Here is a 25,260-nt window from a genome sequence, read left to right on the forward strand (position 1 = left end):
TGTGCAGCCCGTGTAAATGAAAGTCTACATGTCTATAAACGTGCAGCCGAAGTTGTTGTTACAGGTTGTAAAGTGACTGATGAGCACAAAGCTGCCCTGCCTCTGAGCATCCTGCCTGGTGTAAGCAGCAGGAAGAGGAAAGGCGTCAAGGATGCTTTTTGAACTTATGCCGGAAGAAAGGTTTCACAGCAGAACCGCTTTCCCTCCTGAAGCTGTTTGTATTTTCTGAAGCTGGGTGTTGTTTCATGACTGCTTCCTATTTCTGTCAGGATGTCAGGAGCATGTGAACGTCTTTTTAAAAACCCTCCAGACTGCTGGCTCAAAAAGTGGGACGGACTTGTGTTGCAAGTTTTTTTGTGCCGGAGTGGTAATGGTGTAATTTTCCCAGGCAACACAGGGTTTTCCAATTCTACCAAAAAAAGCTCCCATCCGTTCTGTTAATTTAGGCAGAGCTCGCCTTGGCGTTTTGCTTGCACTCTGCAGAAGAAAAGTGATGTCACATGTTATTCCTGTGTTGAAAGTGGAGGCAGAGTGTAGGCAGAAGTGGTTACACACCGTGGTCACAGTGACGTATTCCTCCCAGTTTAAGTACAGAGGATGATTTCAGGAAGGGAAGAGAGAAACAAACGCACCAATGTACGGTTCCCACACAGAACACCAACACAGCTTCTGATTGGCTCATTTGAATCATGCTTTTAAATACACAGCAGCCTTTTTTTCATAATATTGTGATGGCAATAAATCACAGCACTGCCTACTGGTCAGTGGAGCCATTAAAAGTATTGATTGTTGTATTAAAAGTATTGATTCCTCAGACTGTTCCTATGACTGTACAGGGAGCAACTGATGAAAAGGGTGAATCTTAAATCATACATCTCACCTCGTTACTGCAGGAACATGACATTTATGGCTGTTTTACGGTTTAATTGCGTTGTTACAGCTTCACTGTACGGATAAAAGTCTGACATCAGGGCAGACGACAAGCCAGAAAACATATACATTCCAGAAATGTCCTTACTGGAAAACACCAGGATGTTTGTGTAGTCCTGGGCGCCTGTTACTCCCTGAAATCTAATAATGAAAAGACCAATCCAGTGTAGTTTGCGTTTGAATGCACCACTGAGATTGAAGGAAGTTAAACACACAGTGGTTTTCAAGCCCTGAAGCATGATTTAACACAAGTAGACCTCAAAACCAAGCTGGAGCTTTACATTGTTTGCTAACATTTGTGTGCTTCTACTTGTCGTCACACTGATGTATTTTACTGATGACTAAGGTAGGAACATATTTTAATATTGCCTCAATTTATAGTTGTACATTAAAACACGTTGTGTGGCAGCATTGCGTAGAGATCTGCCCATTGATTGGTGACCTTATTGATCAATGTGTTTGGTCTATGAAATGTCAAAGAAGTAGTGCCGAAGTTGACATATTTAAATAGCTTGTTTTGTCCAAGTCAACCTGAAGGTATTGAGTTTAATATCACTGGAAATAAAAGAAACCAACATTTTTTTTTTTATTTATACCCTAACCCTTACAAGAAACCTCAATCATCAAAATCGTATGGGACTAATCATGCGGTTAATCGTGAGTGTATGAAGATACAGAGGCACTGACACTAAACCTGACATATCCTGCTGCTGTTTTAGATTCTGATTAAACTGTGCCTGAGGCTGAAGTAACGGAAGATGATACGTCTTGGTCTATGTTTTGATAAAACACAGTGAAATATTAAAAAAACTAACAAAACCAAACAGTAGAGGATATTTGACAGCGTTCAAGGTGGACATGTCCTCAGGAGGTGCGTGTGAATCTTTTTTTCATTTTGCCACGTTTGCAAAAATATCCTTGATATCCTCCGGCAGAAATATACCAGTTCCTTTTTAAACAATAAAGGTTTAGAGTAAATTAAAGTAGCGCATTTCTTACATGTTTATCGGGAGAGCCCTGATGGCTTCTGAGTTGCTAACTCTGCAGTCTCTCTCTCTGCTGATACTTTCATATTCGGATCTTTGAAAACGAGCATATCGAGGACTCACCCGAGGTCGAGTCATTCATACGCTGCTGGTTGCTTTGATCTGTCGGGTTGAAATTTTCTTTTCCTTTAAAAGAAAAAGGAAAACAGTGCTTTTCATTTTGTCAGATTGCATTTTTAGTCTAAAGCTCAACCTTTTCTTCTATAGTGCTGTATCTGATTGAACGTCAGTGACTGTGTACATTTCTGGGTTTGTGCTACCACCAGATTTCACCACATCAGATGGACGGGATGTTTCCCCCTCAGGGTCACACTGTACATTTGTTATAACTGAATCACATGCATTGTAATATCAGAGGCATGTTTCGGCTCGTAACGTTCGCATTCCTTGAGATATTTTTAAAACAATGAAAAACAGCTATGGAGTTGTTGCTCCAGGAATTCCATTGGCCTTCACAGCAGAAGGCAGCGGAGCTCACGCCACCGAGCGACCACAGTCTTTACATAACTTAGCCCGAGACCCACTTGGCTGCTTGGAGGGCTTAGAGAATAAACCATTCCTGACGTGCAGTATTTACATGACTGCTATTGAATTACACGACTTGCTGTGGCTGTCATTAAGAGCTTCATTCCTGACTGAGAATTTGGAAATTCCAGCATTTGGAAAAAGTGACACCTACATTACAGAAAAGATTGATAAGTGAAACAGATCTTTGTACCTTGTGACTCTAAATCACATCACATCTCTCTACTGTAATGTCACAGAATAACACTGAATATATGTTTATGAAAATTGTTTTTATTATCTGTATTATCATCGATGTAAACAGCTACCAGACTTCTTTGAGTGAGTGTGCATGTTAGCCTCAGTCCCACGCAAAACAGGCTCACTCTGGTGTATAATCTGCTGTATAATCCTCCTCCTGGTGAACTGCTCAGACATGGAGTGGATCAGATGGAGAGCTGATTAATTTGTGTGATTAGAGATCTCTAAATCCCAGTATATGGGTTCACCGTGCAGCTAATGCTTGTTTACAGCATTTGTAACAATGGCACTTAAAGATGCTGTTGCACAAAAGGGGTCAAGATCAGGGCGTCGCTTCCGGCGGAGCGGCGGATAAACAAAACTATAATGTTATTGTATAAATAAAAGTCTCGATTTGGCAGAATGCACGTTTTGTTGAATAAGATTTATTGTGCGGACGTGTTTACTATCACAAGTGTTCATCAGCAGAAAGCTCCATTGGCACCTTATGTCTCCGTCCTACTCTTCAGCTGTGAAGCAGCCGGCTTCATTAGCAGCACGGCTCTATGTATCTGTCCACTTGCAGCAACTCGAGCCACTTTCATTAACGCTATGCCTCCAGTGGATTACTCACCTTCTTATGTTAAAGCTTTCAAATATTCATCAGGGAGTGACTTCCTCCACTTCCTAACCTTCCTAGCTGCACTCACAGTACTCTGAAATCTTTTACAGTCTATATTATGTTCAGTCTCAGAACCCATAGGCCTGAGACAACCCGGCCTCCGGGACAACGGCCAGTGTTTCGGGTCTTCCGGTGTGGTCAATAACAGATCTGTGGGCTGAGACTTCCTCTTCTTTGTATCGGTCATTGTTCACAATCTGATTAGCTGCTTGACGTAAGGATGGATTTGGAGTTGAGAAAAACAACTACAAATGATGATGACACAACCGAGGCTTATTTCTGTTGTCGTTCCTTATGTAAAGATTGCAGAGATGCTGTCTGTTGCCATGGCATGTATTATATTATAACTAGTATGTAAAGCTTCCACGTGTCCTTCTTTGAGACCCAACAAGCATAATTTCATACATTTCTGTAAGCATTAGGTAAGCGCCAAACTATAAGCCAATGAGATCGAAGCAATACAGCTCATCTCCTTCCACCAGCCAATTGTGTTACTGCATGCATAGTGAAGGAAATTCATCCACTTCCAGTGTAAACACACACGCACACACTACAGATTAGAGAAGGGCTGGTGTGTAAAGTGAAAGTATGAGGTGATCAGATCAGAAAAGCGTATTTTCAGTCACGTCATTCAGCCAAGACATGTTGGACCTGATGGCTAATTTTCCATTCTTTGGTGAACACCTTCCAGCTGATGTGTGGCTCTAACGTTGATTTAAACTGTTTGGACTGCTGGACGTGCCTTTGATCATCATGCAGCCCGTCACGCCTCATGCAAACTGTGGTTTATTAACAGCTGTGCTGGTGGTAGGCAGGTAATTACTTGCCATGTGAGCTAAAAGAGGTGATTCATTACAACGTTGGTATGAGCAAAAACAGCTGTCTTTGCTAATGGACACTTTTGTCAAAAGTGAAACTGCTGCAGCAGCAGTCCTCGAGGCCCGCCAGTGGGAACCTGAGGCAAAAAGGGAATAAATAGCCCGGCAGAGACCGAAAAGACGGCAGTCAAGGCGAAGGGAAAAAGCATCCACACAACATTGTTTTCCCTATTTAAGAATCAGTGATTAGGAATACTGTTGTTCCACTTCCTGTGTGCAGTAGAGCGGATTGGTGTACAATATCTATCTTGTTGTAACCTTATCTTTGTAATTGGTCCCTGAGGGTTTGTCGAACCTGTGTCTGGTCACGTTTCCAACTCTGCAGACCTCCATCCCTCCGTTGGCCATCAGGGAAAATGTCCGTTCATTACCGAGGCCTCAACGTAATCTGATTCTTGCTGGAATGTTTGACAGTTTCTCCCCACTTCCTGCTTTTGGGAAGAAGGGCATAATTATCTTAGCTCGCCTGAACTGAACCACCGATTACATTCTCTTTCTGACGGAGTACAAATCGCTTTGGTGCCAGTCTGAGATTATCAGGACGGTCTCTCCTACTCCGAGACCACAGAACTTATGTGTGCCCAGATTTTTTAGGATCCTACTGCTGGGACAAATTTATGGAAACACATTTAATGCTGTGATGCAACATTCCCCTTTCAGCCCGGCTGACATTGACTTCAAGTTTCTCACTAAATATGTAATGTCAGTTACAGAGCAGCATTATTTATTAAACGCCATCGGTTCATCGGTGCCTCAGACCTTGACCGGGCTAATTGACACTTGCCTCGGTTGACCTCAAACAGCCTTCCGCTGCCAGACGTTTTCCCATATGGCTCTATATTTCCTTCACACTTAAACCTTTCCTGCTGAGAGCAAACCCTCTTCATTAATCATTCTTGCCACGATTAGTATGCAGATTTCCTTGTGTTTTTTTGTAGCTTCGATGAAGAAAAGAACAAGTATCAAAAATAGGGTTACATAATGCCACATTAGCGGTTCTTCAGCGAGGCTAATGCCTCTGCAATCTTCTTATATTTGCTTACCAGTGTTTGTGATTGAGTAATGCGGTTAGCTCCTCTGTTCTGCAAGCAAACCCTCACAGGAATAGGCTGCACACTGGACTATTATTGGGGAAAAGGACCGCAGTATGAATTGTACAACACAACACAATGGGAAACAATCAATCACAGTAACAAAGGAGCCGCCTGGTGACGTCAGTCAAAATTGCAGAATCATGATGGTCCTGCAACTTTATTTTCAGTGAAACCTCGGCCTCTTGAGTGCATTTTGCGTCATACACATTGTTAATGTGAGTCTGTGTCAGGAGTGAGTAGTTGTACAGTTTCGCTGATCAGTCAGGCGCTGCTGCATACGTGTGATGTGAAAAGATGATGAGAAATGATTCAATCCAAGGACAGAGAGTAATGGCTGATGCCGGGGCGATATTTCTCCCACTTGAAAATTAAATCCTCCGAGGTGGAGTAGTGTCGCAGGAAATGAATCCAGTGTAACTGACAAAAGAAGTTCCACATTTCACCCATTTTTTAAAATGCTATTTACAGTTATTTGACAGTGTTATTTCTTGAGATTTAACCAAGATACTTCCCTCTGTATTTGTTGGTAAAAGTCACATTCTGATGCTTGGAGAACTACTCATGTGGTTAGGGTGAGGAAAGCATCGTGTTTTGGCTTAAAATACCTGTTTTGTTTCCACAATCACGGCTGGAGATGTCCCAAGGTCTCGTCAAAAATATCCAGTTTGGTCACAGCAAACGCAGCTGAAATTTGTGCCAACATCTCCTTTTGCACTGGTTTCTCACTTAGAAGAGTTGAAACACAGTCCTGAGCTGTGGTCGCTTGGTTTGGCCATCTCCCCGTAACTCCACCGTCATGTCCTCCGCAATGACAATAAGGTCATAAACATGCTTTAGAAATGTCAGTATGGAACGTAGCCTATGAGGCCTATGAATGTGAAGGTATCAGCCGTGTACAGAAACATTAACTGCCAACATTTTATCCTGGTGGCTGGGCGGCTTGCTGTAAAACAAACATGAGAGTCACAGGCTTGAACAGGATGTCATTGTTTGAAGACTTTTCTATAGTTATTAGCAGTTTGAAAAAATAACTCTCCGTCTGTCCGACTGTGATGTGACCGTGTCCATCATGCCATGTTCTAGAGTATATTTAACTCTGCACTGCACTTGTTATGTTCTCTCACTGTCATTAAACATGACTCACATTTCTGACAGCGATGTCATGTGACGGTCGTGTCCTCTTGTGTAGGTCTGACCGCCTGCGTCTGTGTTATTATTGGGGCTAACTGAAGACTGTATCTGATTGTAATTGGAGGGAAAGATGCAAGCCATTCATGCATGCTCCGCTATAGGCTGTGGTGCTTTGAGTCCACCGGCAAGTGTGGTGCAGACCCAACACAATGACTCCTGTTACGACCAGCTTCTGCTTGTCAAAAACACTTAAAATCAGAGCCATTATTTTGTCTCTGTGCTGGGAATAGCTGTTTTATCTCAGTTGTAACGACTGCAGTTGTTCACATGCCAAGCAGACTTAAAGACTTCTGTTATAGCCAAGAAACGCCCATGAGTTTCCATCTGACATCAAGCTTAACTTTATATATGGTCCATGAAAAGGTTTGATATTTGCAATAAGAGAATCAACATTTTTTATGAGTGAATGAATCTCATAAGGTATTTTCCATCATTTGTTTTGAAATGGTGTTTTATTGAACAGTGCAATACGAATGATAATCGAGGCTCAACGTTTCATGGGTGAAGCAAAAGAGCCGCGTTTTCAGCTTTTTAGGAAAGTCAAGGATTTTGTTTATTTCTCTGAAATCACAGTAAATCTACCTTAAATCTAACCTAGACAAAATTAAATAATATAATAAGAATTAAGAAAATGAATAAGATGAAAAAAGATCTCCAGTATTTTTCCCTAAGAAGTGCCAAGGAAGGGGAAAACCTTAACTTGTGACCGAAGTCCTAAAAGATCACAATGGTTCGCCATGTTTCTTTTGTAAAACATCCTCAGGATATAGCCTGAAATCCCCATCCGTCTGGAGCTGAGGCCTATTTTAGCCCGAGTGAAGTGAAAGGCCTTGGGTGGGATCATAAGGCAACTTTGTAAACAGGAAACTTCAATTCAAGACGAGGCGAGCTGGGCGCACCGATGTGGTGCAAATGCTTAACACAAGAACACTGTGATCGGTTACTGAGGAGTGAATCTGCTCTAAGAACTGACACCGTCGATACCACAAATCACTCACAGCTGACACTAATGAACGGTTCAGTGTTGTGTTTAGGAATATAATCCATGGTTTTGACTCTGGAGGCGTGGATGGCTTTATATACTAGAGTGGCTCTCATAGCACCTTTATCTCTGTATCGCTGTTGTGATTTAAAGTGGCAGCTCACACCGACTCAAGTGTTTCCTTTCACTGGCTTTTGAAAACAACAGTCTCCTTCGCATGGCGGGTTTACAGTGTGACAGTCACAGATGAAAAGGTGAGGAGTCACACCTCACACAGGCAGGCGTTAGACCCCGCTCCATTGTGATGGCAAACCATGAAAGAGCATAGATGACAATGTTGTCTAGTTCCCAACAAAGGCTGTGCTGCTGGCTCGCTCCCAGCTCAGAGGGAACATGCTGTTCATGTGCTGATAGTCCTGCAGCACAGAGACCCTCTGGAATCACTCCAAACATGAGACCACTGGCACTGCCAAGGCTGCTTTTAAAACTCATTACGGAATTCAATGTGCTGATTGCTAAATTTAAAGACTGTGAATCATATTTATTTAAGTAATATCTTTATGTTCAGCTTGGATTTGGTGTTTTTGTTTTGAGCCATAGCCTCTCTTGGTTTGTTGAATCTGGCAGTATTTCATATTTGTACCATGTGGCTTGTGTTCTCTGCAGGTACTTACCAACTAGAGCTGATAAAGCTAATATCACAATAATTTTTGTCTTTATGGTGATAGTGATGCGTAATATATATCTCAATATTCTAAAATCTGCTAAAAATCATAACATAAGTGCTAGGACTGGACAACAAAATTTTGTTTGTTTGTTGCCATTTATTGTGTTAAAAATGTTGTTTAAAGGCTCCTAAACAGCAGAATTTCCAGGAGATGTCATACAAACGATGACCGATGAGTGTCCCTCAGGTGACCAGGTAGTGTTCGTGGTGTCGGGGCCCTGAGAGAGAATCAGGCTTGTGTGAAAGAGGTTCTCGTAATGAAAAGAGTTTCTCTGGTTGTTCCCTAGCAACCAGCAGCCAGAGGAGCTCTGTGATGCTGCAATTACTTTTTTGCAGAAGGCCATAGGAGAAAGTGGTAGAGATTTAAAGGATTGATTATTGAATTTCATAAATATTTCAGCGGGATTAATGGCTCTACGGGGGAGGAAACAGACCAAGTGGAAGCAGTCGCAGCAAAGTATTGAGCACGGGCAGAGTTGGGAACCAGTGTTATTTTTCTCCCATTGTGGGGCTCTGGGGGATTTCATTAGCAACTCTCCTCCAGCATTTGGCTTCTATTTGTGTCAAGTTAATTGGACAGAAGAAAGTGGGGGAAGCTGGAACCAAGCGTTTTTGGATCATTCAGGCCACCAAGTAAGCCATACGCTCTGGGAAGATTAAAGCACATCCCCGTCTCATTTTATCCACCCTTCCTCTTTCTCCTTGTTTTCCCTTTGAGCTCTCGTGAATTGATCTTTATATGATGTTGCGTAACTTTGTGATGATTGCGCTGCACCTCTTTGAGGCTTTTGTTTGAGCGAGATGGAGCGGGTTTCATTTGGCTGGACAGTTGGCTTTGTTCCCGGGGACGGACCTGCTACGATGAGGTTCAGTGACAGAGCAGAGAGCCCTCTTTGTGTCCAGCATTGGACCCTTTGAGTCCACCGTTGAATCTACATTCAGCCATTGTTGTGGTAAAGGCTAAAATAAGTCTGGTGCTTTTACGCAAGATATCATGGTGCTTATTAAACAGAAGGGCTGGTGCACATTTTAATTTGATAATGAATTTTTACAGCTTGTTATTAAAATAACCTAATTAATATTAGTGTGGACTGCTGATGCAGTATTTGTCATTAGTTATGCAAAGATGACATGTTTTACATTTGGGCTGCAGCCATATTCTACTCTTCAATCTGCTTCTACAGAATCTGCATTGATGCTTAATCAATACGTGAATGAGTAAACGATAACGGTTACAGGTTAATCTTCTATCAATGAACTAATCATTTCACGGAGTGCAGCTCTGCCAACAATAGAGAAGCACATATTCTGCACATTTACGACCATGTGTGGTCTTTGAAACTGGATCACTGTCACTTTCCCAACTGAGATTCCAACACAGGATTTGTTATTATTAATTGTGTAGCTGCAGTGTGAGTGCTGAGGTTGTGTTTATAGTCGGGTACAGCGGTTGACTCTGAATGAGCCTGTGGTCAGAGAAGCGGTTGTCATGGTGCAACTGTGTGGTCAAACACTGTGAAAGAGCCATCACAGACTGGAGCTTGTTTGCTTATATTGAGACAAGTATGGTCCTGATTTTAGTGTAAAAATCATAACTGGTGCTTTGTCCAGATGGATGAGAGATATCACTGTTATCTGGTCCAGGAACAGGCTGTGTTAAAGCTTTAGAGCTAATCTTGACAGCAAATGAGTCGGTACACAACAGCTTGGAAAAACATGTTCTAGCAAGTCTGCTGTTTGGGGATGTAGAGATGAAAACACCCAGAGAAGATGCTCAGTAGTTTTAACCTCAACTTAAATCCCTAAAGTCTACACGAACCATTGGCACTTGTGCAGTTGAACTTAAAGCAGCTACAGTCTATTTTATAATACCAGTAATAGGGCGTCACTGGTAGTGATAAACCTACAGAGAATTATCACCTGTATCTGCAGCTCACCTCGGCTTTGCAGAGCTTATAACAAGTGTCGGCTCATTGTTTAGTCCAGGATATGTATTATTTTTACAAACTACGACTCTCGTTCCACGAAAGCCTCAGATGCTATGTGAGTCACAGGGGTTGTAGTCTGATAAATATTGAAATAAGACACTGAATTTCAAATGCGGCAAGACATAGCTAGATAGTGATGGCAAGAAAAGGAACATGATGGGAATGCAGCTGTCGAGGCTTTCGTCATCCAGACATTTGCGTAGTTTCCTTAAAAGTAGGCTTGAAAATGATAGATGCATCTAGCCCCCCAGATGTACTGCTTTAATGCACCTTCACAAGTCTCAAAGCATCATTCACACAGGCGACTGTTTTCAGGGGGAAAGTAATCTGCACCAATCAGCAGACAGAAACAGTGGTGACAAGCAGGCAGTGGAGTGATAACTCTCAAAGAGCCAGATATTTCCCTCAGGAGTTGCTGGAGGCCAAAAACAAGTGAATATCGGACTTTCTTCCACCAGGTCAACACAAGTGAACGATAATGTTGCTCCTGAACTGCCGCAGGCGTGAAGAAGCAGCTGTTATGTAAGAAGCTTCCAAGTTTGGTTGGTGAAGTTTAATCCCACATCTTTTAATTTATTCTGGTGATGCTGCTGATAGCTTTGACTCCTCGCCCAGTGTGACAGCACTCTGGTATTATGGGGTGCGACTGAGTCAGCAAATATCATTCCGTGCTAATTAGACTGCTGTGACATCCTGTATCCACGTGGCTCGACTAATCCAATGTGGACAGAATTAAAAAGGAAAGTTCCTTCACAACTTCTTGGTTTGTTTTTACCCTCAAGGACATCAGTGCAGCATCGCGTCCTCACAGTTTACTGCAGATTCTGAATTAGTAATCAGCACGTTATGCTTTCTCACCTTGTGTAGTCCTGTTTAAATCGTATTGTTAAATGAATTGATAAAATGTTCTGCAGTTTTGCTGTGAACAATGCAGCTCTTCCTTAGTGCTGACCACAAACTCCTTCAATGCCCCTTCATAAATTATTTCCTCTCTTGCACCTTAACTTAGAGCAACTCTCCTCCTTGGTACAACGTGGTGACTGCAGTATTTTTCTTTGGAGCTTTTCCATGTTTCTTTACTTTAATACTCATAAAAATGTCTGCCGTGTCACAGTCAGATCATCAGTGGTTGCTAGTTCGATGCTATCAATAATAATTGCAGTTACTTCATGGCAATAATGACACCTGCTTTACTTCCTCACCTGACAGTGTTGTTATTCTTGGCACTTGCTGGTTTGCTATCACGCAGCCATCAGACAGAGATGTGAGCTGCAGCAGTCAGCTATTCCCAATGCATTCTTATCACTGCAAGATATATTTTGACATGGCACGACGACACTCAAGCTGAGTCTTTATATAACATGATCTTTATCTTTAGAAGAGGTCGCTGCAGCTTTGCTTGCACAATTCTATTTTTTGAAGCTCTCGGCCAAACACACACACACACACACACACACTTTGAAACCAACATCTGTGTCAGCTGGCTGCAGCCCTGATCGAAACACATGGGTTAGAGAGGTCATTCAACCCTTACATACTGCGAGGGCAGATGTGTGCAGATGCCTTTTCAGAACATCCAACATACCCCTGATTTGCTGCAATCTAGTAATAAAACTCACTATCTTCTACTGCCTGTGCACTCTAGCATGCACCTTAATTTGCATGCCTCAAGAGACCCAGTGCATTTTTGTTCTTGAGGGTTTTGTACTGGCAGGCAGCTCAAGTAGGTGCTGTTAAGCTCATTCACATGCCTCCCTTGATTCCTGTTCCAGCCAGTCACCATGTCCACCGGCTGCCTGACCATTGTGGGAAATAAACAGCAGTTCCCAAGTGCTTTTAATTTTGTCTGTGACTGCAAAGTCGTTCTGCCCCACCAGCCACTTCAGCCACCCACCGTCATTCAGAGGTGCAATTCTACGCAATAAATTCAATCAAGGCAGTGTTGAATTGAAAGTGGAGAATGGCTGGATTCGCTTCCTGTAAGACAAAGAGGCGTCTTTTTTTTGTTCTGCAGCATGTCTGAGCAGGTGGCTGTGGAAGTGTGATTGTTTCACTGTTCGTAATTCCGAGGCAGTGAAGAAGGAGCAGGGCCATGTGATCTGCTAGCTTAACCTGTTGAGTTAACACCATGTGCTTACTGTTAAGAGAACTGCTAATTAGCTTTGCATAGTATGTGCCAGCTTCATTCAGGTGGCACATGGTTTTAACACAGTCCTAGTGGCAAAACACGAGGGACACTGGAACAGCTGTCTTCTTTTTTTAATCAGCAGTGTGGAGAGTGTTACTTGATGCTCTCACTCTTTGTTTGTTAAAAATAGGGCTGCAACTAATAATTGTTTTCATGATTATATCTTCAGATTGATTTATTTTTTCAACCAACATTTCATAACACAAAGCAACAAATCCTCCCATTTAGTGAGCTGGAACTACCTGATTGTGACATGTTTACTGAAAAATACTCAGTTGACTCATTGTTGCAGCATGAGTTCAAAATATTAAGAATTGGTTGTTGAACTGCAGTTTGCAGCACTTTAATTCTGCCTGGATCCTTTTATTTTTCAAATCTTTAGTATGGTTATTGTCAGTTTTGTTTTGTTCCCCCCCAAGGAATGAATGTAGTGTTTTAGAAATGAGCTCTTCCACTCTGCCAGTGAAGCCCTTTGCTATCATCACTTGCTGTGTTTTTGTAAAACGGGCACTCAGACCTCGACGTTTGGACCGAACAAGCTGCAGATAGCAGCGTAGCGGCGTGACTTGTCACCGTGTGACCTTGTTGTAGCCCACAAAGCCTCCACCTGCTCTCACACACACAGGCTAATGGATAAAAATACCCAACAGATCCCACACTCTCTGTCAATAGAGACTCAAGGACAGCTGCTGGCCACCCTGTTAACAGAGAGAATGTACAAACAAAGGCAAGGGAATACACACACACACACACATATTAACACAAACAGAGACAGACATGCACACAGTGGCACCCAGTGGAACATCACACCGCCGCCCCTGAGGTGGATGATGAACGTTGTGCACATTTTGGGATAAACTGCCATCGCTGCTGTTTCGTCTGCTTCAGGGGGAGGGGGCCGTCTTCCTCAGTCCCACTTGGCACACTGACACAGACACGCTGTGGCGTTTGTGCTGAGGAGACAATATAATGCAATATATTGCCATTAGCAGATACTGCACCGTAGGCAACATGACCTTCCAACCTTCAACACTGGCTGTCTGAGTCCCAGTAGTCTGTTTACCTCGTTACATGGCTACAGGCTGTTTACCTCCCTGTACAGCAGCTCTGTCCATTTCATTATGCTCCAACACTCTCTTTTAAATTGTTATTCCGTCTCTGATGCAGCCATATGCTCTTTATTAGACAGCCAGACATCCACGAGACTGACATTTCATTTTAATGCAATGCCGCATTAAAGTCCATTGCAGAGATCTGGAGAATGCACAGGAAGGCTTTTGCTGCCTGTGTTTGCCTTTTTAATGGAAGTGACATTTCACAGTTTACCTAATGAACAGCGGTAAGACCTGAGTGACAGTGTGTTTTGATGTGCTGTCAGGTAAATTATAGATGCAACTAACAAATATTTTCCTCATGGTTTAATGTTTTGATTAATCTTTTGATCTATGAAATGTCAGAAAAGAGAGAATGCTGCCCTTTGCAGTCGGCGTCCACAATCTAATATTCAGGCGAGTCATAGAGATCCTGCTGTTACTGTCCTTTTACTTCTTCCTCCAATCTAACAAAACCTCGCTGACTAGCTGTATGTGCTATGTGCACTACTTATAAAGTAAACTAAACTAGATCCTTATGCTTATTGGACTAATTACTTCATGTGGCTCTTTATTGATGAAATGTGAACAATGCCAGCAGCATGGTGGATGAGCTAAAAACCTCTTGATGTTTAGCACATGCCACAGAACAGGTTGAGGTGAGAGGTGTTGCAAACTACATCTTAATTGCTAGATGCCAGTCAGTCCCACACACTGGAGCTTAAAATATTTATTTAGCAAAAATACCATACATACAGGACGTTCTCTGCGTCTGCCTTCCTGAGTTGATAACTTCTGCTTTGTGTGTTATGTTTTGGATAAACTGGATATCTTTGGGTTTTGGACTGCTGGCTTTGAACAAAACAAGTTATCAGAAGGCACCTGGAATTTATGTTGTCGTACATATTTGTCTTTTCATTATTGTGTGATGTTTTATAGACCAAACAGATCAACTGAGAAAAGAGTTAGAAGAGTAATTAGTGAAGAATCTGCTCATTAGTGTAGATGTTGTATCTTTGGAGTCTGGCCGTGTCCCTGCAGGTCCCCCTCAGATGTGCGGTGTAAATAGTTGACCCAGATGCCTCCAACACTTGGTATGCTATATAGTACCTTCCATAGGTTGGCCATCAGCAGGGGGTGGGAGGCTCGACTGAGATGGCCTCTTTAGTGTGTGTGTGTGTGTGTGTGTGTGTGTCTGGTGCTGTGGACACTGAGACATTATCTAGCCAGTGTCATCTGAGGAATGCAAGCCTCACCCCAGACTGACACACAAGACGGCCCCGACGCTGTCGCGGTAACAGGATCCAGGAATACCGAGGCATCACTGAATGAGGGTCGCTGGTGCCGAAAGGAAAACCTGGAAAAGGTCAGAACTTCAAAAGGGAATGTTCCGGATCCTGACGTAGTATGGAGCAGCACGGAAACAAATAGATAAATACATTAATTACATGAGGAAGCTTTTGTTTAAATATAAATATGTTGCAATTTCCTTCTAAATGGAAGATTCAGAGACATTAGAATCTCCTTTTTTAGCTGAATAATGGAAATCAGACCTGTTTGCAAACATAAATGAGCATTTGGTAACTTTAATCATGGTTATGTCACGCTAATGAGCTGTTTTTTTGCACAGCACGTCCTCATTGTTTGATTCCAACCTTGGAGCGGCGCAGCAGTAAAGTTCAGAGGGTGAAGGTACGGAGTTAAAAGCTCACCCCGCAGTGACAAGTGAGCAATTGTTGTAAAACTAGGTCGTCCTCTCTCCCCAGTCGCGGGGGATTAATTTGTGCTTTTCACAGCTATTTTCCGAAACAGAACGACAACAAATCCTCCCCGCACAAAGTGCCGTGATTAGAACGGCCATTCCTTCTTTGACTGCCAGGGATCAAGGGCGTAAGCATCTTAGAGGAGGATGGTGTAATGAGCCGACTGGTTGGAAGATGCAGTGCGTCTCTTGAATACAGCTCCTAGCAAACTGGAAATACTGACGTGCTGTTTGACTCCATTATTTCCAAACTTTTGTCGCTATTTTTCTGACTTTTTGTTCATTCAGTAACTTCTTTTTCCTCTGTCCCATTGTCATTTACATTCAGACAATGGAAAGTTTTTTGAGCTCATTAGGACCCAAAACGTTGCGTAAAGCGTGTCACATTCTGCAGTTTGTTCTAAATGTACCGACAGTCGTCAGAGTCCAGGCCTGCTGCTCTGACCGCCACCGTGGACAGAAGGAACCGACAAAATTTGCCACAGTTTGCCAGCGAGATGTTACTCAGTGTGAAAACTCATTCAGACAAGTTCTTTACAAGTTTCCTGGCAGTGCAGACAGAAGTACATATGCCTCACAGTAGGCGGCCACCCTGGTTTCTCTCCCGGTCGCTCTGCCTTTCTGTTCCTCTCTCTGTTGGCTTGATAAGAATAGCAGTAGAGTTGGCAGACAGACTCGAGGGAAAATGATGGTGATGGGAACGTTTCACTGCTTTTGTGCAAAATAGACTTAACGATTCATCAAAAAACATTTATAGACAAGAATTTAAGGTATTTTTTAAGGAATTTAAGCCTTTTTAAATTTAGTCAAGCCTGTATTTGAATTCATAAGATCTGGATTTTAGTTTGAATCATATTGCAAATATATGATAACAGCCACCTTCAAGAATAATGCGTTGTTCCTTGAGAAGTGAAGAGAGATGTTAAAGAAAGTGAGAAAACATTCCTGGATCTGTCCTTTTGTCCAGATCTGTACTACAAGTTAATTGGGTCTATTCTGGGTCAAACCTTGGGTGAAAACATCACCTCCTTGGCAGAGGTGTTGTTCATTAAATCACAGTTTTCCAAAAGTCCAAACAAGACAAATATAGATGTCACTTTTACAGACTGTGCATTCAAGAAACAAAGCTCAATAAACAACAACATGTTTTGTAGTTTGGCCAGAAAGCAGGGAGCGATTTCCTCGACAGTGACCACGAGGCGTGCATGCACACATGCAGACGGCTGTGGAAGCTAACGTTGTCAACAAAGGAGACACAATCATTGATTTACTCTGCTGGCTGACTCAGTGAGGGCAGCGTATCACTGAAACAGCCACCATGCGTCTGGTTTTATGGGTTTATAACACTTAATCGCTCATTCCTAAGCTAAATGAAAGCATAACCTCACCGCCTGCAGTTTGCTTTATCAGTCCCCCGACACTCATTATCAGATCAGTCTTATCTGCTGTCGATGGTGCTGGTACTCCTTTAAATCCACAGTAGTTTGTGACAGCAGATTCACGATCAAACCAGGTATTAAAAACAGCGAATTGTTGTTTTAAAGGAGAATCCTTGATAGATCTCATCCATCAGACACTGAGGTCATCAGACGCGTCCTTCACCTCCCTGCCTTTTGTTTTTCTCCCCCACAGTGTCCCATTGTTTCTGAAAGGTTTCTTTGATGTGTGTCTACAGTGGCTGATAGATGCATGCAGAGGGCTGCTATCTGCTCTCAGCCAGGGCCAAATGAATAAATGGATTGACCATTTGTGCCGCAGTGAAAGGCCCGACCGGAGGAAAGCCTGCTATCTGGCAAACACACTGGGGCGTTAAGAGATAAGGAGAGCAGAGACATTTTCTAAGTATAGTGTCGGGTCACTGGAATCAGTCGAAACAAACTGTTTTTATAATTCATCAATTTATCAAGCAAACATACATTCTCCTGCTTATGAGATGCTATGTCCCTTTCAAATCAATCAAATGTAATCCAGTATATCAAATAACCATATTTAAATCAGCTAGATCTGCACTTTTATTTGGATCCGCATCGAATTGTGTAAAGATACCTACCACCTAAACATGATTATTTATTGAAAAACGCAGTGTCTCGCAATTTTAAAGACAATAAGAAAACAATCTGGATCTACACCAAAACATAATGTTTTCTGTTTGTCGTCTCGTTCGTCCTCTATTTGGTTGTTGGTTTGTCAGCAGGTTTACACAAACAGACTCTGGTGAACACAACATAACCTCTCTGGCAGGGTAATAATGTTTTATAACTTCAATACTTTAAAAACTGCAGATATTGTGTGGTTTTGAACACATGGCTTTGAAAGGTAGCACTAAATTATTTGCAACCCTGTTATATAATTCATCCTTTTCTTTACCTGTTTCCTTGTGTCACCGCTCACATCAACAGAAGGAACACCAGTCTGACTGTGTACAATAATATCGTTTCAAGTGAAACTGTATTTGTTTTCGCTGCAGCCTTAAGTTGATCGCTTTTCTCGTAAAAAGTCTCAATGAACACAAAGCAGGAAACACATCACAACTTCCTCGACCCGTCTTCTCCCACTGAATGCTTTGCCACTCAACACGCTGGCACCGTGCCCGACGCTGCACCATCTCCCTCTGGGCCTGAACATAATGGGCTGAAAATGGAGGACGTCTCGGTGTGTATGTGTGTTTTCGTGCCCCAAGAAGGGAAGACAAGGCTCGCTATTGTTTAATTTGTATCCAGGAGAGGAAATGCCTCCACTTGTTTGGCTGCATTTCACTGCTACCATCTGTCTTACGAATGAAGGTGTAAAGCGATGACATATTGTGTTGCATCAAGGAAATAACTGGGGAAGGTCAGAAGAGGGTTCGATTGACAGTATGTAACCGGTATGCAAGGAATGCCGGGGCAGTTTTGCTCAGACAGCTTTGAAGTATTCATGAGAGTTTATCAAGAACAGCATCTTGGTATGTTTTCCCTTCAGTGGGGGCCACCTGTGTTCCTGGAAGGATTACTGTGGAGAAGGAGGGAGGAGGGATTAGATGCTGCTTAACATTGTAGAGTTTGAGCTACACCCCAAAAGCCCAAAAGCCAGTACTTAAAAAAAAAAAGAACAAGCTTTGTCTTTATTCAGCAGGCACAATGAGCAGTGTTTTGGCTGGATGCAGTCTTCATCAGCATGTCCTACTTTCAGCTCCCCACCACTCATCCCGGCCTCATCTCCTTCCTGTTTCTGTTCTCCATGAGACTGAAAGTGATGCACGTCGCCACAATGATGCAGAAAGATCTGATCAAACACAGTAAATCTCCTTTTGACCATGGAAACAAAAAAGCCAGTGAGAGGTTTAATTGTTGTATGTTAAACTGCCTGAATTAATTCTGATGAGTAAAATGAAGACGCACTGAAACACGGGTTGAACTTGCAGTGGTTCTGTTGTGATTTAATGATTCTGCTGATGATGATGTCCTGAAACTGTCCTGTATCCCCCCTCTGTGCACTTTGTGGTGATTGTGTTTGGCTCCGTCCGAAAAAGAGACCAGACAGAGAAAAAGAAAGAGAGAGAGACTGGAAAATGTAGGGCCCCATGAGTGGAAAAGATGGGGTCCTTTACATTCCTTCCATACAGTCAATCTGAAATATTTGAGACTCAAGCCACAATTGATGGTTTTGCATATTTCTCCCTGTGAGGCGGCTTTTGAGTGGCGCTGTTTTATTCACAGTGATGTCACTGTGGAGGGAGGAGAAGAAACCTGCAACACTGCCACCTAGTGGTGACCTTCTGTCTGCATCTCAGAATACTTGCTGTCTTCTTCAGTCCACAGTCAACACGGTCAAAACTGATATTTGTGTCACAGGAAGGTGTTTTCAGCAACTCTCCACCTGTGTCCCTTTTTGTTCACATTCTGCTTCTGTTCATTTTCTGTTCAGTAGTCAGTGACAGGTGGTGCCTGTTAGAGTGGAAACAGGATGTGAACCTTTGTGGTTACAGAGTTACATAAATGCGGATGTTGCAGGTGCTTTCTGTTGTGGTTGATAAATCAGAGATGTAACAGTTTTGATGCAAGTTGTTGTTACTTCTGTCTCTTTTCCAGCCCAGTAGTTAACTAATCATACTTCATCCAAAGGTTTACTTGATCTGTGTAATCTTTTAGGTCTTTTAAGGCTTTGGATGATGTTTACTAATTTTAAATTACTGACACAATGTTAGCCAGGGAACTATGATAAATCAAGCCTCAGTCGCTGTTTTCACAGACATTCTTAATCTACTGAATAAATAACAGAATAATCAGATACTTTCCTCATGAATCATTAAAACATTTTCTCTATCATATATCAGAAAATGGGGAAAAATACCTGCACAATCTCACAAGCTCCACTTCGATGTTCTCGCTTTGATTACTCTGTTGACATGTTCGCTGTCTGAACCAGTAATTATGTTTTTTTGATCAGTTAATTAGTTCTGTGTGTAAAGTAATCAGTTAATTGACTTACAATTTCAGATGCCCCCTGCACAAAATTAAATACATCCATCAGTATAAACCTGAAGGGTTATATTCAGACAATTATTTATCGACTTCTAGTTTTCATCCATTTCTTAACCTTCTGTAAATGAAGTTGACATTTTGAATCACGGTTGCAGTTCAGTAGAAGTGTGTCTCATTAGTCGTCACTGTGCTGTGGCGTTTATTCCGGCTCAATAACTAAAATGCACCCAGTTAATAAAGGCTGTAGTTGCTGAGTCACCCAGCAGGTGGCAGTATGTACCTGAGCTCCTGTGCATGCTGCTCCACTGACCACAGACACTTTGAACATACGGACTCAGTTAGTGAGGATATCTCAGTGTGATGTAACAGGCCCGGCAGCCCCGAGGACACGTTTCTTTGTGTCCGCTTCATAAAGGCCAAACCCAAATATAAAAAAAAACAGACTTGAGGGGACAACACCCAGTCGTGTAGTTTCATAACAGCTCGGACATGAATTCATAGACTGCAGTCATGTGTCACATATTTGTTGATTATTAGATTAACATGGTTATTACTGTCAGGTGGTGAGAACAGTGAAAACCACACTTTTACTATCTGAGTGTGATGTAGTTTCACTTTGTTCCTTGTAGTATGAACCTCTAATAGGAGCAAACTGGTGGAACATATTGGGTGTGTTTTTTTTTGTGCTGCTTATTTGCCTGCTGGGTTTTTAAATGTTGTTTGCTTTATTACTTCAAGGTCACGTGAATCATAACGAGACGCCGTGTTCACTGAAGTCAGGCTTTGACTCACTTGCACATATGAGTCAAACACTGTGGTTTCTGTGAGGGCTGTCAGGATATCACATATTCATGACATGATAATTATGACCAGATAAACTCACAAGAACAGTTTATTTATTCATGAGTTTATTTGACAGGGACAACACATGTAGGCATTGTTATATTATGATGCAAAGGAAAGTGACGCAGTGTGTGAAGGACTTTTAGCTGTTTGCAGTCCCAGTCCCTGGTTAGGCTTCTGTGCAACTAAATCCTTGATACCACACTTTAGAATAAAAACCAACAATAAAACAGGCCGAGACAAGCAGCCACTAGAGACTGTGGTTGTAACAATGATTGAGAACATTGACTGAAAATGACAGCTCAGTATAGACAACAAGAAAAGCGACAAAAATAAGGTAATATCATCTCAATACATGAAAAAAGAAAATCTGTCAGTCAAATCCATCTTTAGCTGAGTTTTACTGTCTGTTTTGTGTCTTTGTTGGGAAATACATTCGAGTGTATTGAAGTGGAGGGAAAGCACGATTTTGTACAGTTATTATTACAGACTAAAAGAACGGTAACAAGATGAACTGACAATTAAAAGATCCACTCGGCCCAACATCTCTGCTGGATTATTAACACATCAGTTTGTCAGTTTTTAATATCACGGTTATCGTCAGGACAGATTTATCATCACAGATCTAGTTTGTACATTGTGGGTAATGTCTTGCATTAAATATTGCATCAGAAACAAAGTGGGTTAGCAGGACTGAAATTAATTCTTTGTTGTACTACTGATGTGCACTATTTGTTATTTTCTATATTTCTTAAATCATCATGGATCAGCCAAAGCACAGCTTCTGACACTGCTGTGATTCTGGCCAGTTCTCCTCTCCTGACAGACACTCACACACCAAACCACCACAAACAAAGTGTTGTTCAGCTTCTGCGGTCAACATTTCATAAAAATCTTCAATAAGTTATGATTGCAGTTCTGAAACGTAACCTAGAGACAGGCTGGCCTTTGTGTGCTCTCTCGTGTGTGTGTGTGTTTGGAGTCCTCACACAGGGTCTCTGTTATCCCCCCGCTTCACTGTCGCCACATCTACCTCCAGTTGCCGCCGACAAAGGCATCCCAGTAGCTGCAACCAGCACCGCAACACACACACACACACACACACACACACACACACACACACACACACACACACACACACACACAGCGTCAGTGTGTGCTGATGGACAGTGGAGTAGCTGTGCTGGCTGCCAGCTCTCAGAGAGGGCCACTTTGTTTCACCTCTGGTTTGGATTCACGCCAAACAATCTGAGAGCAGCTCACTGGGTCACTTGATGAAGTAATTGAATGGGGAGTTCATAGTTGTGCAGTGTACTTCCTTTATTTTTTTTTTCTTCTTCTTCTTCTGCGAGGTGCTTTATTGCTTTCTGTTCCAGCGCTCAGTGGCACAAATCAATGTCACTGTCTCTGTGAAAGGTTTTCTGTTGTGTGTGTAGCCAGTCTGTCCGCAGCAGAATGAGTGATCAGTATTTTTTAGCAGCAGCGTGACTACATAATCACTACTCGGCTGTTTGAGAGTGTTTCTGTTGACACGTTTTGCTCATAGGGATGGAGTAGGCGTGGTGAAACGATTAGTGAACACAGCAGATTTGTTTGTTTGAATGAAAATGAGTTGGCAATTCTGATCTTATAAATCTTTAATTGAGGAACGGCTTCAGTAGTTTCAGCCTTTGAGTATTTGCAGATTTTCATGTTTGGTGCCATGTAAAACTAATCTATAATCTATAATGCAAGTTACCTTTTGACCAGCCAGTTCTGATTTCCAGCTTATATAACTGACCACTGCAGTGTGGTTTGGGTTGTATATCTCCAAAGGTTGATCCTGTATAAAGTATTCACTACTATCACTCCTACTAGCAACCTCTGATTTGCTTTGAATGAGGTCTAACTGATATGTATGACTGCCTGGTGGCATTGCACCAAGAAGTAAACACGCATATGACATTTGGTCTTCTTATAAATTTGGAATTGTTGGCCAGCAGTTTTCCTATTTCCAAAATATTTATCTCTTTCACTGCTGAATGCTCCACCAGCGAGTCGCCAACTTTATCTGTCTGCCATTTGGCAGATGGTGGTGCACAGTGGCTTTATCAGAGGTCGTTCACTGAAAACAGCTGCCTGCTGCGGCTGGAAAGAGGTTGATGAGAGCTGTTAGAGTGAATCTAAACACTTACAGGAACAGGCCTGAGCCATAAAACCAAGACAGATAAAAGTTGCTGTGAAGCTTCGTCTAACTGAGAGAAACTTGAAACTCAGTCATAACATGGTCATTTAACACAATGTTCGTATAAAGAATATTTATCATAATATCTTTAACGTCCCTGCATCTAACAGCTCCTCTCGTCTGTTCCACAGGACCTGGAGATCGTCTACTCGTATCTCCATGGGATGGAGGCCTTGTCCAACCTGCGAGAGCACCAGCTGAGGTCAGTGTTTGCACATATTCTTGTTACTTAATTAACATAACTAAGCTTGATATTCCAATCACATGAATTTCAGATGCTAATTAAAACCCAGTGACAACTCTTCAGTGTCGGCTTCACAATGGTTGAAGTGAGGGGTGGAAAATTAACACCGAGCCAGCCAAATGCTGGAGAAACTGGTCTGGGCTCTTAATCCAGCAGCCAGTCTGCGTTGCAGCCTCTCATTGTTTCACTGCCCAAACAGCAAATCAGCCTGTGAAAAATCAAAGTGACTGAAGTCTGGCTTCTACTCTGACTCAAACATATAAACCTACATTTTCCTGATTGGTGTGAAAAGTCGAAAACAGAATTTTAAGCGTGAGTATTTGTCAGTTTTTTTAGTACTTGTTGAGCTTATCACTTTTCTAGATAAAGCGATAACATCTGTTGTTTTTTGTAAGTGTGTACACATGAACATGATATGAAATGTAGCTGCCTGCAACTGTTCTGAAAGAGGGATTTATTTTGGTTTTAAGTCAGATGAAAAATAGTAAACCATATCTGACCCCAAACTCCCAGCAGTAAGCTCATGTTTTTCAGAATTTGCACCTTAAAGAATCTGTGAACTCTTTTAAAATTCTCCAGAAGTTGTTGAGTGCAGGGTTTTATTTTTTAATTCGTGGATTGGCATCAACAGGGAGGTTTTGATTTAGCCAGGATTTTTTTCTAAAGGCTCTATTGTTGTATCAGGGAGTTTGACATGTGAAGAAATGAACACGTGCCCTCAGATCAAGTGCTGTTAAAGGGGAAGTCCTCCAATTTTACACGTTGGAAGTCTGTTTACAGGTGTTGGGGAGCACTTTAACAGCTGTTAAGAGAGACCAGTTTCATACAACGAGCAGCTATAAACAAACAAATGACTCTGTTATGTCATGATGAAGGTCACAAACCCGCTGGAGAACAGAGTAGAGAGCAGCGTGGAGGCCAGTCATGATGATACAGTGATTATTCTTTAGTTTCTTTTACTTTAGTCTCTCTTTTAAACTCTGCACAGACTGAAGGATGTTCGAGCGCTGCTTAACTGAAGACTGTTCACGCCACAGTGTCGCTCAGCGTTCATCAGAGCATCACATCTGAAAAGGGACGAAAAATTGGCAGGGCCACCCGGGTTTTATGCTACTGGAGTCATTTAAACAGGAAGTGAATACAGATTGTGCTCTTTTCCACTGAAGACAAAAAACAGATGGTATCAAGTTTTGGTATGTGTTTTTTTTTGTGTGAGTGAAGTTATATAAAAGCATCTCTTGGCTCAAAAGGGAGCAATTTTTAAACTGTTCATCGTTAGTCTGACGGTGTTATTGATGCTGAATTGGTGGATTATTTTTTTTTAAGACTGAAAATAAACATGTACGTAAAAATCTTTGACCAGATGTGTCCTGGTCTCCATGCATGATTTTGCCTTTTGCTCGCCTGTCACCACGTTATCCTTCCAGTCTTTTCTGTCTGGCAGAGACTTTCCAAACACTGCACATCAGAAGTCTGTTCCCAGCATGCCTTGTGTGCATACATGTGGATTATACTGGCGACGGAACAATGTAGCAGTACATGACCCGTGAGCTGGAACATTCCACTGTGTGACCCCTCGGAGGCCTCCCACCCAACAGTAACCCTTCTCCCTCCTCCCTGTTTGGATCCCGAGGAATGTCCCCGTGGTCCCACAGACCAAACCGCCGCTGCTGCCAACTTTGGTTTTCCTAACTAAAAAATGTTTTTGAAAAAACAGAAAAACCTCCCAGCCGTCCAGACATCCCACTTACTATGGGATTATGTTATAGTTCTCTTCATTTCATCTGGGAGGAATGTGTTGTTTTTCTTCTTCTTTTTCACAGCGACTTGTTTTCTAGAGCCAGGATTGTTTTTTCTGTCGTTGTGCAATTGGGGCTGCAACACGCCGGCCACCCCCGGCTATTTTTGAAGTCTTTTGTGTTGTGATCAGCTAGCTGCTGTTTACTATGGCTGCCTGTCTCTAATGTCGACGCACACTCGTCTTCTCTGGAGGCGTCCCGGGGAATGCCTGATGTGGATGACTTTTTCACACTTTATGTTTGGAAAAAAAAAATGTTTTATTGCAAAACAGAGAAGAGATTATGATGATTATTCACCCTTACAAAAAATTTAAGTAACATTTAATCCTTGGTTGAATCATGAAAGTGCTTTCAAATAATTTTTACTACTAAACTAAGGAAAAC

The 25,260-nt window shown here is 42.1% G+C and overlaps 1 protein-coding gene across 13 annotated transcripts in view; it reads left to right on the forward strand.

The window, feature by feature from the left end:
- Window positions 1-25,260, forward strand: part of rapgef2 (Rap guanine nucleotide exchange factor (GEF) 2) — a 110,053-nt gene that overhangs the window by 5,924 nt on the left and 78,869 nt on the right. For all 13 annotated transcript variants that reach the window (XR_005071059.1, XM_037076670.1, XM_037076658.1 and 10 more), the window contains exon 2: window positions 22,965-23,035. Coding sequence is in view for 12 of the 13 variants with exons in the window: in XM_037076670.1 (XP_036932565.1) it covers window positions 22,965-23,035 (71 nt within the window). In the remaining variant the exon portion in view is untranslated. The remainder of the gene's footprint in view (window positions 1-22,964; window positions 23,036-25,260) is intronic.

Source organism: Acanthopagrus latus, chromosome 18 (assembly GCF_904848185.1).
Source record: "Acanthopagrus latus isolate v.2019 chromosome 18, fAcaLat1.1, whole genome shotgun sequence".
Classification (NCBI taxonomy): Eukaryota; Metazoa; Chordata; class Actinopteri; order Spariformes; family Sparidae; genus Acanthopagrus; species Acanthopagrus latus.